Here is a 14453-nt window from a genome sequence, read left to right as displayed (position 1 = left end):
TGGTTGTGTGTCATGCTATATTTCTGATATTTGGTTGTGTTATGTTATATATCTGATATTTGGATTGTGCTATGTTATATTTCTGATATTTGGTTGTGTGTCATGCTATATTTCTGATATTTGGGTTGTGCTGTGTTATATTTCTGGTATTTAGGTTGTGTTTGTCTTGTCTGATTGGTATACTATATACCCCACCTCCTCTGGTTTTATACACATATACAGTTATGATGTATAAAAAATAATTGGAATTTCGATATGTGTTGGATTTCCAAAATCTATTTTAAGAACTCTTGTGGACCACTGGCGGAAAGTAGTCACATGACATTTTCCTGTTTCTTCATTACAAATAGATATATATCTAGGATTGATAATAACCTTTAGATATTTTATAGGTAAAACGAATTAGATTTTCAGTTAGGTAGCCTCTTCTTAAACTGAGTAAGGTTTAAGGTGTTTGAGGGATATACTTGTAAGTTGAGATCTTGGCACCTAAGTTAGGAATTAATATGTAAGCACATTAGTATTTAAGTAATATAACATTTTCAGTTAGATATTGTTGACCTTAAGTAAAAAAAGTAATTATCCATATTCGTAATTAAGTTTATATATAATTAACGATAAGTAATATTAATTAGGATTAAGTTAGAGAAATAAATTTATTTCTTTGTGAAACGTTTCATTTCTTCCGGTGTGGGTTTTTCTTTTTTATTTTTTAATTATCGATTATTCTACATTTTCGAGGTCAGAAATACGTAAAGTCTCGTTGCATCAACGAAACGTTGTCTCGTTTTTGTTTAAACTTCCTAATTATCTATATTTCGTACCAATGAAAATGTAAAATATCGTTGCAGGAATGAAATAACGTCTCACATAGTTGAACTATGTGTTAACACTTAGTTTGAGGCATAATTTACCTTTTATTTCTAGATTCAGTTCGAGGCCAAATTTATCTTTTATTTTATTTTTATTTTCAGGTTTAGTTCGAGGCGGAATTTATCTTTTATTTTCAGGTTTAGTCTTCCGCGTCGGTTTTTTGTTTAAATTCTTTTGATGTTTGATTTGTACAGCGATCAAAAATTGAACGCTTTGCAAACGTTCATCAAAAGAGAAATTTATTTGAATATTAGTCAATTTTTACGCAAATGGAGGGTGGTTGGGACTTGGATAGGGTGGGTCTCCATTCGCAGCACCTCCACGTGGTGAGACCTGGGCAATCGGTATTATTTGACATATCATTCCTAATTGTATCACTATAGTTATATCATACGTAATCGCTATGATACAATTATGAACGATATAGCAAGTAATACGAGCTAATTGGCTGCGATCTTAACGTTGTAGATTTTCATCTGTTCAATTAGGGAGGAAATATCGATAGGGGGTCTTCTTGTAGTTTATATTGTTCAGGCTGTAGGTATAATTTACATAGGTATATCGATTAAAATAGCGTTCATAAATTAAAAAATAAATTACAAAGTAAATTACGTAACAACGACGACGAATCTTCTGATAGCTATAATATAATGATTCTTCTATGAATCCTTAATTTTCAGCTTCGTGAAAAACACATACAAAGATTTCTTGTAATTCTCCATTTTAATCGTTATATGAGTTCGCCCAATCGATTAAATCCAAAAGATGAAGTGCCGAAAATTTTATATAGATGAAAGATGGTAAACTGAAAATCATTTACCAGTAGTTGATATAATTTTAACCGGTTCATCAAACTTCAAAGGATCGCTGAGACCGACTTCGTGTTAGGCCAAGGTTCTGATGAGGTACATATGGTTCTCCTACAGAGCACTGATGTTCAATTTCTGTACATTGGTGTTCACTCTGTCTACTTACACTGCATCGGTAATGTTGGAAATGATACTAAAATGGTAAGGGACTTTAGAATCCTAAAAATGCAGGTTAGAAAAACGCAATGAATGATAAATAAGTTTATTCTGTACCTGACTTGTTTCGCATCACGCTTGTGTGCATATATTGTTTACTTAAATATTTCCGCAGGTGGAGGAGTTTCGTATGATATTAATTTAAAGATGCTATGAGCGACATCGTTCGGAACGTTTTCTTATCGGTATAATAGTGTTTCGTGCGTTCGCTCATGGATTTCGCCACTGTCTGAATATATTTTAGATAGCACATGCGTAGAATCATGAAGAAATTTAGATCAGATTTACCGTAGCCTTTGATGCCTCGTGTTTTTGATTTTCTTCGTGAAGTAACGTGACTATACGTTGTTGAATGGAACCAAGGCCATTCTATTTCTTGTATAACGTGAGAATGAATTTTCTTATGATATATTCATGATATCGTTGTGAAAAATTATTATAATGATATATTTATTATAATGTGATTTCAATGGATATAATTGCTGGAGGATATTTATTTTTGTGATAAGTATTGCATCACTGTGAGTTTCAGTAGCACGTTTGCATAGCTTTTTAAAACGCTTATCGATTCGTAAATTTTATACTTATCATCGTTGGCAGTGATTTTCATAGGACAACTATGTATAAAACGTATAAAAATATTCAATGACAGCAGTGTTTCACTTTTACCTCGTGTGTATAGTTAAGTAAAGAAGATTATATATTATCATTAGAATTGACTAGAGACTTTATTTTGAACGGTTTATTACTAATCTCTATACATTGTTGAATATCAAACATAAAATAAATATTTGTATGTAATACTACGTATAGGATAGGTCTAATAAATTTAAAATATGTTTATGTTATTTTCATATACAGTAAATTAGATTTCTGGGTAGTGAACCTACTTCCTTTCTGTTGCTAAATAATTATGGAAACGCGAAAACATACTTATATAAATATTTTTCTTTCATTAGTTTTGTAAATGATTTGGGTATTAAGTCCCAAAAAATACCAATGAGATATGCAGCATCAAGTTGAACGAAGGCATCTACAATACTTACTGTGTAGTTACTATAATTATAGCGGACTTAACAGTATCGTAAATCTACAAGATGTCTGCAGTAGAAACACCGCATTTCATTCGTACCATAGAATGGGACATGATGGATAAAACAAAGTTCTTTCCATTGAGCATGCTCTCATCATTTTCTGTACGCTGTTGTTTATATCCCTTAACAGTAATTAAAACTCGTTTACAAGTTCAGAGACACAATCATATATACAATGGTAAGTTTACAAATGAAGTAAGCTTAAATTATTGTAATGTTAAGTATCTGCTTCTTTTAGGAATGATAGATGCTTACAAAAAGATTTATAAAATTGAAGGTATAAGTGGTTTATACAGGGGATTTTGGATAAGTTCTGTACAAATTGTATCTGGTGTATTTTATGTGTCTACTTATGAAGGCATGCGTCATATACTTGGGCAGAATAGTATTATAGGTAATATAGACTCAAGAGTTAAAGCATTAATTGCTGGTGGAGCTGCTAGTTTGGTAGGCCAGACAATAGTAGTTCCTTTTGATATTCTAAGTCAGCACTTAATGGTTCTTGGGATCAATAACAATAGACATGGAAAATACATAGATAAGGTAAATGTGAAAGAAAAGGTATTAATATATGCCTTTATTATCCGTGTATTATTTACAGATGGGAATAAATCCATTGGGTTTAATTCTTCAACCAGGAAAATCGCGTACTCAAATTTCAACAGATATTATTAGATTAATTTATCAGAGAGATGGATACAGAGGTTTTTATAGAGGATATGTTGCTTCATTGTGTGCTTATGTACCCAATAGTGCCCTATGGTGGGGACTGTATACTTCGTACCAAGGTATTTGCTTTAAAGCAAAGGTATAAAAGAAATTAAATTCGGATAATAACCGTTTTTATTTCTGTCAACAGAAGAGCTTCTAAACTTATTTCCAGAGTGGTTTTCTCACTTATTCATTCAAGCCGTTGCTGGTACATTAGGGGGATTTACCACTACTATTATTACAAATCCTCTAGATATTGTACGAGCAAGATTACAAGTACAAAGATTAGATAGTATGTTTAGTGCATTCAAAGTTCTCTGGGTAGAAGAAAGGTTGAAGATGTTTACAAAGGGACTTTCTGCACGTCTTGTGCAGTCTGCTTGTTTTAGTTTTTCAATAATTTTAGGATATGAAACAATTAAAAGATTCAGTATAGTTGACGAGTACAAAGGTTATATTAGGTGGTAAATTTATGTTTTAAAACTTGCAATATTTGTTTTCCTGTCATGCATTTTTTGACAATTTTTGTTATATCGTACACGACCAATACGCACCAAAGAAAAAGGAACGAGATCATAGAGATTCGTTTTCAAAATTGTTTTTACAATAGTACATTTAATACATAGGAACATAAAATGTGATTGTAATTATGGTCAATAGATATAACAAAAATATGGAAACGTTATTTTAAATAATAAACTATAATTGAATACAAGTTTTAATGACAATATAATTATACGTTAGTTGTAATTGCAACTATATTCCTACAGTTTATACGACATCCAAAGTTTCCCAATATCTTCAAAGGAATAACTTATATTTAATAAAAGTACATTTTGTATTAGCTTTCCTCGTACATTGTACAAGAACAGACAAGAACAGACATTGTTGTAGATGTTAGATATATTGTTGTTATGAAATACAGTAAATCAGAGTATGTTTTTACAATATAAAGTCGGATATGTTAAATAAATAAACTTGTTAGTTGTATTGTATAATATGTCCTGCTGTTTATTATATATTTTAATAATTCAGGGTAGATGAGAAATAAAAAAATAAACGATATCTTTTTCATTTCAATTTTATTATAAAGGACAGCATATTGATGGACACATTTCTTCAAAGGTACTTGAGAGGTTTCGATAATGTGAGTCTTTTACATGAATTGATACTTTTTATGTTTGCACGTTATCTATTCCTTAGATATAACACGATTCCGTATCTTCACATTATATGTACAAGCCTGGGAAGTCTTTAATCTATGCAATATAATACGAATTACACACGCATTCATGTTCTCACCGCGTATATAGGTATGATGATTCGTTAACATATTTTGTGAAATGTTTTCATTGTGCATTATTAAATGTTGCATCGAGTTTTTGAATAACACAAGTTGCACGTACATACAGAAATATTTCGCGAAAGTAGTGTTTTCCAATGAAAGTATCATGTCAGTTAAGAATTTGCTATTATTTCATGCATTTTTAACATATATATGTTCGTATGAATCACATGAATTCTACAAGTAAAAAGTTACAAGTAGCATTTGAATTGGGCGCTCAAATTTTTCCTGTGTACAAAACGCCCTCTACCAGATGCTGTGAGAAACATCGTTTTAGAGTGAGGTTTATGATTTTTCTTCCTGATCATTTGTATCTGACTTACTGATTAGCGGTAAGAAGCAGATCCACAATTTTTCTTTCCAATTTTATTTCACGCGATATTATTACTTCCATAGATATTTCCATAGATTATTATTTCGTGAAACTGTCAGGTGTTAACGGTTTTACAATATGTACATTGACTAGACTTGTTTTGGCGCTATTACGCCAAACCAATTACGCGCCATATTTTTCGTGTGAATTTTTTAAACGAAGACAGGTATTCAATAAGTGTTGGTATATTGCGATTGCGAAAGTTTTATAGAGAAAGTGTTTTATACTGTAAAAACTTATTTCAGAAACTTATTGGATTCATATGAAAGCAGCAGAATCTGAATCGAATGAAACGGCCAGACTAGTCTTCGTTGGTTTGAAATTCGAGGTAAATCATTCGTATATTTTAATATTGACATCTTCGTTTCTTTCTTTGTTCCGTTATTAAGGAGCATCCAAATTTTAGATTTACACATAAAGAGTTAATTTTCCATAGCTAAAACGAGTAAATGGCAACATTTTTTATGAACAGTAAATATTCGATCAGAATTTTTTCCGTACTCTTCCAGCGAAACAGGATTGAATTAATATCGAATATATTTTTAGTCGAGGAAACGTTTGTATATATTCGCATTGATGCACGCCTCGTTACAATTTCTCATACATATGTGTATACGTTTCGCATAAGTTGATTTTACAGTGTTCTAGTATTTACAATTACACGGTAATTGCTTTATGTACAACAATGAATGCCTATGTTAAGGTTATCTTGACAAAATAAATAATCGTTCTGCAAAAATATTCGCTATTGAAAGTAGAGGAGGTATGTGTCTATCGAATAGAGATTGTCCGATACGATTAATCGTGTTACATTCAAATTTCGAATAGGTTCAGAGAATAGAGGAAACGATTTCAGAATATTTCAAATGAACAACATACAGAGCGAAGTTCGATTAATGAATCCTAACCTGAATTTGACAATTATGCGCATTTTTCTTTTCGAATTCGATGAGTTCAAAATCACGTTTAACATTATTCGAACCTACGACCTTGTTTATTTTATTCGTCGATTAAGTTACATCGGCCTTGGTACGTGTCTCAAGTTACATTATGTAATATCGTAAGCAAAGTTCAAGGAACGACTCCGATATTAGTTTCGTTTCGCGGAGTTTTGCTTGGTAATTCGATCTTTGTTCGCCAAGAAAAAGAAAAAGGAAAACAAAATGTCGGTTCTGCCAGTCTTGTCTTGGTCAAGTTCAAGTTTAGGTTAACTTTTATTTAATACAGACACGCGTATCACTCGGAATCCGTTCGCGAAGCTTCTCGATCTCTCGTACGTATTTAACGATCAACGTGGCTGTAAAAACGGTGCATATTAAACCTTTGTCGGAAAATCGAATTTTTCCCGAGGATACGTTGTTAATTTTCTCGCACGAAGCGTTCTCTTATGCCACTTTTTCGTTTTCTCTTTGTTGATCGACAGCCGGCTACACGCGTTAATAAGTTCACCCGTTGCTCGTTATTTTAACTTTGTGCACGCTTTTCGTTCGTATAATCGCCTGTCAGTGTAACGACACGAGAGATCGCCATTTCCTGGAAACTCGAAGAAGACTAATTTCGTGCCGAGGGAGTTAAACGTTGCCAAATGGTGGACTGTTAGTTTTCTGAAACGCCGATCTCGTAACAGGGGATTGTATTTTCTTCCTCGGTTCGAGGGTTTCCAGAAAGCGGTAATGTGTTTAACCGTATCGAAACGAAGCGATAGACAATTCCTCGGCGAAGTGAAATCGAGAAACGTATAGGTTAATTCGCTGTACCGATCGCGCATTGCCACCGTTCGATTTACGATTCCGTGTATATACGAAGGTTCCCTAAAAGGCTACAAAGTATCCGAAGGTATCCGAACGTAAAAACGGTAACGAGGCATCCGACTCGATTTACGGCACCGTCTTCCCGCAATTCGATTTCGCTAGATCCTTCGTTGGAGGTACAAAACGCGAGACTACTGTTCTCTATGTACAAGAAATTGTCGCGGTGTCCCGGGTTGCGCGTGACGCTCCTTCGTGGTCCACTTTTCGTCACTGGTGAAGCTCTACGATGAGGAGGAATCGAAGCAGGTGGTTTGCCCTTGCCGACGAGTCCTCGATTAGCTTTGTCAGGAGCACACACGGGTAGCCGGTGAACAGTCCGTGTCTTGGTTCGCCTCGTTTTGTCCGTTGACTCGAGTTTGCCCGGTGAAACGAGCCTTTCCACGTGCAAGCGAAACGATCTTTCGAAAAACGAGCCTACAATCACGTGTCCCGAAAACGAATCGCGCGATCTCGTCGGGGCCCAGGCCGGGCCGCCGTGTGACGTCACATCCCGCCACTGGGTAGAGTAGTGGCGGCACCCCCGTCGCTACTTTGGCTCACGCTACTGTAACTCACGCGGCTGGCCTCGCCGCTGGTACTGGCTCCGGAAACGTACTGTAATCAGAATAATTATATTCTCAAAAAATATTTGTCGTGGCAGAGAAGCCTGTTCACCCTGTGCTCGGTGCGCGTATGTACAATTGAGAGGTAGAATTGATTGGATCGTGATCGAGTTAGCCGTAATCCGGTGTTAAATTAGAAAGGGTGCCGTGTTTTCTCTGCCCTCTAAAGCCTGCAAAATATCGGGTTCTTTTCCCTTAAAGCCCCATTCTTTGTAACGCTCGAGCTTGTAAAGTACGTTAGTGCCGGTTGGGCGAACCTACGGGACTTACGTAGAGATCATCGAGAATATTGTCCTCGCGAAAAGTGTTTGTAAATTATTTCGCATAGGGAAAAAGGATTTGGGTCAATCTCTTTCGGGAAGTGCGTTTTTGTCGTTGGTCTTCCACCTAGCCGGGGAGAGTAGGGAAGATGGACTTGTGCTCTGGAAGGGAATGAAAAATGGAGTCGAACGATGGCGCAACGGGCGTGCCGGTTAATGCCTTTCGTGCATTAGGGCGAATTATCTTGCATCGCTCGTGTAACTCGCGGACGATATCGATGCATGTGCACTCGCATTGCCTGCTTTTCCGTAATCCGTTGTGTTTGTTTTATCAGCCAGTTACGCTCTCTATCTTTTCATCGCTTTTTATACCCGCGCCGTATCATAGATGACCTTCCCTCTACGTCTGAATTAGAAAAACGTTCGTTTCCCTTGCAAAGGGCAGATAGAATCTTCTTCCCGTCGTTCATCGAGAAACGGGCTTTGAAAACAACTTCATCCGGAGTTTCCATGCAACTTACACTTTGCTGAACATTTGCGTATCGACCGATCCAAGTCGCGAGGATCGCAGCCAGCTTCCCTGTGTTTTCCTTTTCACTTTTCCCCTTGAAACGCGTTCAGTTGTAACACTCGGCGTCACGGAATCCCCCCCGGTAGATACCTCGGCTGATAGAGAACTTGAATTTCGACGTGGATCGCGCGAAACGCGATTCTCCCATGACTTGGCGTGGAATTCGAACGAAGGGAACTCGGTCCGGATCGAGTGGATGAATTTGCAGGGCGGTTGGTAGGCTTGGTTTCTTTTTTAAAGGTCGCAACGGATCAACGGAGAGGGTTTTCCGGTTCACGCTCACGCTCGATGCCGTCGCGCCTTTGCGTCGAAGAGGAGAGTCTCGATGAATCGCGAAGAGGCGGCCCGATAGAGCAGCACATGACAACGAAACGATTTTCGATGGCTCTGATGCCCGTAAACCGAATAACTCGATACCCCAGCCGAAGCGGTGGGCCGTGGAAAAATTGTCACCGCAAATACCGTATCGACTGGCAGGCCGATTTCGCGGATGAAACATCGCGCTCAATTCACCGCTGGCTTCGCTCCAATACCGGTGTCTTTAAGTGAATTAGTCGTTCAGTGTTCAGCGAATGCAGTTACCTCTCGCAGCTCGCGTATGTACGTTTTTCCCCCGCGAATTTTCAGTAGATCGTACGCTAGTCACGAGTATGCAGTATCGTATTCGATAGTCGTCTTATCGAACAACTATTCCTCGCAGATTGTTCCTGCTCCTCGCTTCTCAGTCGCTTCCCGTAAAGTTCAGCTAGCCGTTCGTCTCTTCTCGTTGACGAGAAGAGTATAACCGGACTGTGGACACGACGGGAAGATTCGCCTCCGCAGCGTTGTTTCATTCGTTTGATCTCGAGGGGCGTCCAGCGTGTCAACGCAAAAGTTTCCTCGTTTATCCTATCAAGCACTGAATTCCCTGGAGGCTTGACCGGATCGGATTTCCTGTTTCTTCTTGGCTTTTCCCTGGGTTTTATAGTCCCGCCTCTCATCCCCTGACGGATTAACGAAACTAAAAGTATCTGGGTCAACTTCCACCCCGATCCGCTTACAATCTGTCGCTTGATTGTCTCCGTGTTTTTTTCGCCATGCTCCTCCGCCATGTCCTCGAGGGTAGTTGATCGTTATAAACAATCCCAGGCAAGCTTCCGTGTTTTTATTCCTTTTCTTCCCTTTTTTCCTACTCTTTTTACATCGGTCTACGATCCATCGCGATATTGAACTTGGATGGCAAATTGGCTCGTTAATTTGCCTGGCTAACGAACGTGCAATTTCAGAGGTTTCGGTGGTATCGTAGGACGAGAGAAGCGAATTTTTAAATACGAAGAATAATCATTTCGAAACTGGAATGCTGCTCGCGTTACCACCCTCGTCCCTTTCGCGAACACGAAACAAGGGGATGTCGCGTGATCGAATTTATAGCCCAGAGCGAGGCGGAGACAATTGAAAATCTGGCCTATAGGTGTTAAATCGTACGAAACGCAACGTCACGAGGCTCTCACCCCCGACGCGCCATTTTCGCGGTTACAATACCGTGTTGGGCCTCGATCGAATCGGGTTGTCGTCATCGTCGACTTTCAGCTTACTACTGGACAATGGCGATCCGATTAAAAGCGTGTTTCATTCGACCACCGATATCTACACGCCGCGTGGAACATTTCGCAGGCCCTATCTCGACCATGCATACGTGTATCTCGTCTTTGTTCGGACGCTCGATCGAGTCGGCTACAGGGAAATTAGTTAATTAACGATGGGCGAGTGCGATGAATCACGAGCCGTTTAGATCGAGTTAGAATTTTCGGGAAAGTAAGCAGCTCGATATCTCCGTGCGATAAAGGAATTTAATTAAAGTCGATCCTCGGCCTCGATAATTCCACCCTATCCCGACATTCGTCACGACGCGCGTTAGGAGAGATAGAAAAAGGAAAAGAACTCGTCGTGAGTAATGGCGAAACGTGATTAAAACACGGCAGGTCCTCTTTTAATTAGCTAATCAGGATAACGTGGCCGAAATACGATATCACGAGGGGGTGCGAGGAGGATGGGGAGTCGTGGCTTTTGCGCGAGATTTCCACTCGTCCAAGTTCGATCAAGAGGAAAAAGAGACGCGTGTATCGGAAAATCTCGCGACAAGCTAATTAGACGTTCGAGTAGCTGCGAGTGTAGCCACGATCTTTCGGTTCTGTTCAAGAGTGCCTCGAATTCCCGCCTTTTCGTTCCGCTCTATACGCGAAATGATTTCGTGCGAACGTTCTCCTAGCCATCGTTGAATTATGCACGACGATATACACGGGGATCGATGCGATACATATTAAACCGGACATGCAGCCTGACGATTTATAACCTGGAATCCGTTAGAAATATATCGCGCCATTGTATCGGCCAGTGTGGCGAACACGGCACGCGTTAAACCTCTTTTCGGTCATTGAAACGTATCATCCCCTATTGCACGAGGATCGACATCGTTCTCTTTCTCCCTTCCATCGAACTCGCGCGCACATCGTCGCGGGTTCCTTCCTCTCGAGCGAAGTTTGCGGGTGGACGGGTCTAATCCCGGCAGCGACGCCTCATTTTTCCCCCCGAATCGGCAATAAAAATCGCGAGAGAAAAGATATCGACGCGGAAAAACGGCGGCCGATAAAGTCGACGTGGAACAAGATGTCCGGGGTAATCGGACGGCGTGCGATTGATGAGGATTCGGAGATCACCCCGGCGATTTATATTCTTTTTCTAAATTGTTATTCGGAAAACGGAGGCCTCGTGGGCACAAGGGGCGGCGGAGCAGGCCGAGGGATGGACAACTCCGCCCGTTCCCGACATTTATATCTCTTCCGGAGACAGACGTGCTCGTAATTCATGCCCCCTGGTTTTTCGCCACTTTCACGGCGACATTTGCAGTTCGTTCCCGTGTTACTCTTCAACCCTCTCTCGAAACTGTTCTCGACCGTCCATGAGAAATGGTACAGTCGTGTCACGTTTGCCTGACAAGTTGTAAAGTTCCCCGGGAAATCGTGTTAATTCACTGGCTCGCGATGCGCCAATCTCGTGGTTAAGCCGTACTAGATGCCAATCGGTTTCCTCTGTTTTGCCAACTAGTTCGCGGAAGCGACCAGTTCCATTCGGGAATCGTCCCATCGTTTCCCTATTTTCCCCATTTCTCCGTTTTCTTCTGCCACCTCGCATTTCGAGCATACCTACTTCGAGTCCGAGATTGGGACTTGAATCTCGCGGCAGGGTTAGCTTGCAGCTACGAGATTTCGGTGCCATGTTCAGGCGACGTTCCGTGCTGGTATGCAGAGTATCGAGGAGGATGGGAGCGTGTGCAAGCCGGTGTTGCGCGACTAACGAAATAAGATAAGGGTGAATTTCACGGAGGGCTGTGGAGGCGTTCGTTCGCGAAATGAAAAGGCGAAGATGAATCGTAAACGGGAACGTGTTTTCGCAAATGCAACGGGATTAACGCGGGATAATAATACCGAATGCGTTGGTACTATCGCTCTGGAACGATTCGCGAGCGCGATACATCGTCCTGTCTCAGAGGGGCTGATATCGCTTCCATAAGCGTCGAGAGAAACGGGGGAAAAAGTAGCTGACGAGCGGTGAAATGAATTCGTTAACGCGAAGAGATAAAAGAGGAATGTAAAGAGGATTCATCGACATACTTCGTGCCACAGCGTTCTTACTCGAGCGTTGTACGATACAATCCACGATGCACGTTCTTATTTGTTCACATACTGTTACGTCTGGCCGCGTACACGTTGGTAGAGGTTTCAATGGAATGCGCTCGCTTGCATTCGCGAAATCGTGGGATTTATTCGAACGAAAATGGCCATTCTAATTTCTGCTAATGTAATTTACTCGCCGTTGTAGCGTGTACGAGCATTCCATTTGATCCGATTTCGCGCTGTAACGCAATTACACGTTAATCGAGCAGATGCGCCTCATCGTGCTTCTAGACAATTTTTTTTCTTTTTCTTCTTTTTCTCTTTTTTCTTTTTCGACTCATCGTGGAAAAACGCTCGATCCTCCGGTGAATTCCACGAGGAAGGAGGACGGTCCTTACTCGGTTACCACGGGCAGATCGATTACGTTACACCGTGCGGGAAATTTAATTTACCCCACATTGATAAATGTACGCCGGCGATCGTGAGACTTGAAGCGAATTAGGTGATTGATTTCGAATTGTTACGCGTCGTGTGGCAGTAATACCCTCGCTGCAAATTGGATGATAAATTAAACGAATCGCGTAGCACGCCAAGTTACGCGGGTCCTTTCGGAGTACCGCATTAATTACCGGCTGTTTGCGTCTTCTTTTGTCTATGGCCAGGCATAGCGTACCGTGCAGAGAAATTTATGTACGCGTATTTTCGTGGCAGGGAAGTTGCGCAACATCGGCACGTTGCATCGATTCGAGGAACGCCACTCCATCATTGTTCACCAGCCAGATGTTATTCCCCTGGGAGCAGTGTGATATTTTTTCTATCTCCTTTTTCCCAATTTCTCTCTCATTTTTTCCCTGCCGAACGTATCACGATTTCCGCCCGGAGCATACAAATTTTAAAATAATATCCCCGTATTTTTTATCGAGGCTGCGACGCGATATTTTCTCTAGCAACGATTTTCCTTACCCGAATCTCTTACGCGAGGAAAATTGCCTGGTTCGATGAATGGCGAGTTATCGGAGAGAAAGTGCGCAACTTTGTGATCTCTTTCTACACTGGGATAATCGTAATCAGAGGTGCACAGAGAGAGACGTCTTGAAACACGTATACGGGGGGTTGAAGGTGCTGCGTGTACCTAGGCATACCAAACACGTGCGTTGTCTTCGCATACGGTGCTACTGGTGCAGGTGCTCGTATACGCATGTGTAGACGTGTGTGTATGTGTATGTATCAGTGATCGATAAATCCATTCACTAAACAACATACCGAGACTATGTTATACGGGGTGGTGACAGAGTCCTTCGTCGATAATCTCTGTACTAAGTGTCTCCGGGCGATTACGGGGATAGGATTTGTCTCAGGGCGGACGATGCTTCGATGGTGACGAATGGAAGGGTAAGGAGGAAGCTAGACAGGTTGCGAGGAAGTATCCAACGATTGACGAGAATCCACATCGCGGCGATATCCCATCGTTAAATGTAGGTTTGCTCGCACGAACTCTCTCGGCTGCTTCGCACGTGGTGGAGCGAATAAGCGGAGTAGTATCTTCCTGATGCGAATCTCTGAAAAAATATTAATACACTCGATTCGATGTCCAATGTGCCACGGACTACCCTTCCCTTTGTCAGTTTCCCGTTCGTCAGTCCTCTCTTGAACAGCGCGTTTTCGGTGTTCGTTCTCGGCCACCGGATATTGGCCAGCGTTAACCGATCGAACGCTAGATCGATTTCCTCTTCTCGCGAATAATTCAATTTTCCCGAAACTCGCGAAACCAGAAGGAATACCTTGCCAAGTGGATCTTGCCTGAATTGCGGATTCGCCTAACCCGATATAAGAATAGACCATCTAGGCTGCGAGGTGAAGGTTTTACGAACACCTTGCTAGGGGGATGGTTGGCAGAAAATTGGTATACGATATACGAAGTAACTGCGGGATATTATACGGGAGAATACGAGGTTGTTGCACACGTTTAATCGAAGTAGCTTCGAAGGTTCGAAGTTTCCGCCGGGATATCGCGACCTGAGCTCACGCGTGGTATTTGTTCAGCCGTATCCGCGAAAGTGGCACGAGGCGCGGGATGAAATTACATGCAAATCGAACGCAAACAGTGAATCTAATTCGAGGAAATTACGTTTGCC

At 40.9% G+C, this 14453-nt stretch overlaps 2 protein-coding genes across 5 annotated transcripts in view; one reads left to right on the top strand and one right to left on the bottom strand.

Annotated features, from left to right (window-relative positions):
• The first annotated feature begins 2194 nt into the window (after positions 1-2194).
• On the top strand, positions 2195-4345 carry LOC108551990 (solute carrier family 25 member 44). Of its 4 annotated transcripts, none has more exons than XM_017906355.1 (5): positions 2195-2283; positions 2858-3170; positions 3231-3535; positions 3594-3780; positions 3852-4345. In XM_017906355.1, exons 2-5 carry the CDS (start codon positions 2996-2998, stop codon positions 4169-4171), a joined length of 987 nt encoding a protein of 328 aa, XP_017761844.1. In that variant the 5' UTR covers positions 2195-2283; positions 2858-2995; the 3' UTR covers positions 4172-4345. The 4 variants fall into 4 exon arrangements, with proteins under 4 accessions (XP_017761844.1, XP_017761841.1, XP_017761842.1 ...); XM_017906352.1 differs by lacking the exon at positions 2195-2283 and adding an exon at positions 2299-2419; XM_017906353.1 differs by lacking the exon at positions 2195-2283 and adding an exon at positions 2510-2579.
• Positions 4346-7533: 3188 nt separating this feature from the next.
• The window catches only part of Dop1R2 (dopamine receptor 2), a 59212-nt gene continuing 52292 nt past the window's right edge, over positions 7534-14453 (bottom strand). Inside the window, exon 6 of the mRNA XM_017906342.1 lies at positions 7534-7826. Coding sequence (XP_017761831.1) covers positions 7716-7826 — 111 coding nt within the window. The 3' untranslated portion in view covers positions 7534-7715. The remainder of the gene's footprint in view (positions 7827-14453) is intronic.

This window comes from Eufriesea mexicana, unplaced genomic scaffold, assembly GCF_001483705.2.
Source record: "Eufriesea mexicana isolate 0111107269 unplaced genomic scaffold, ASM148370v2 scaffold5385, whole genome shotgun sequence".
Classification (NCBI taxonomy): Eukaryota; Metazoa; Arthropoda; class Insecta; order Hymenoptera; family Apidae; genus Eufriesea; species Eufriesea mexicana.
This window is presented reverse-complemented; position numbering and strand designations above follow the sequence as displayed.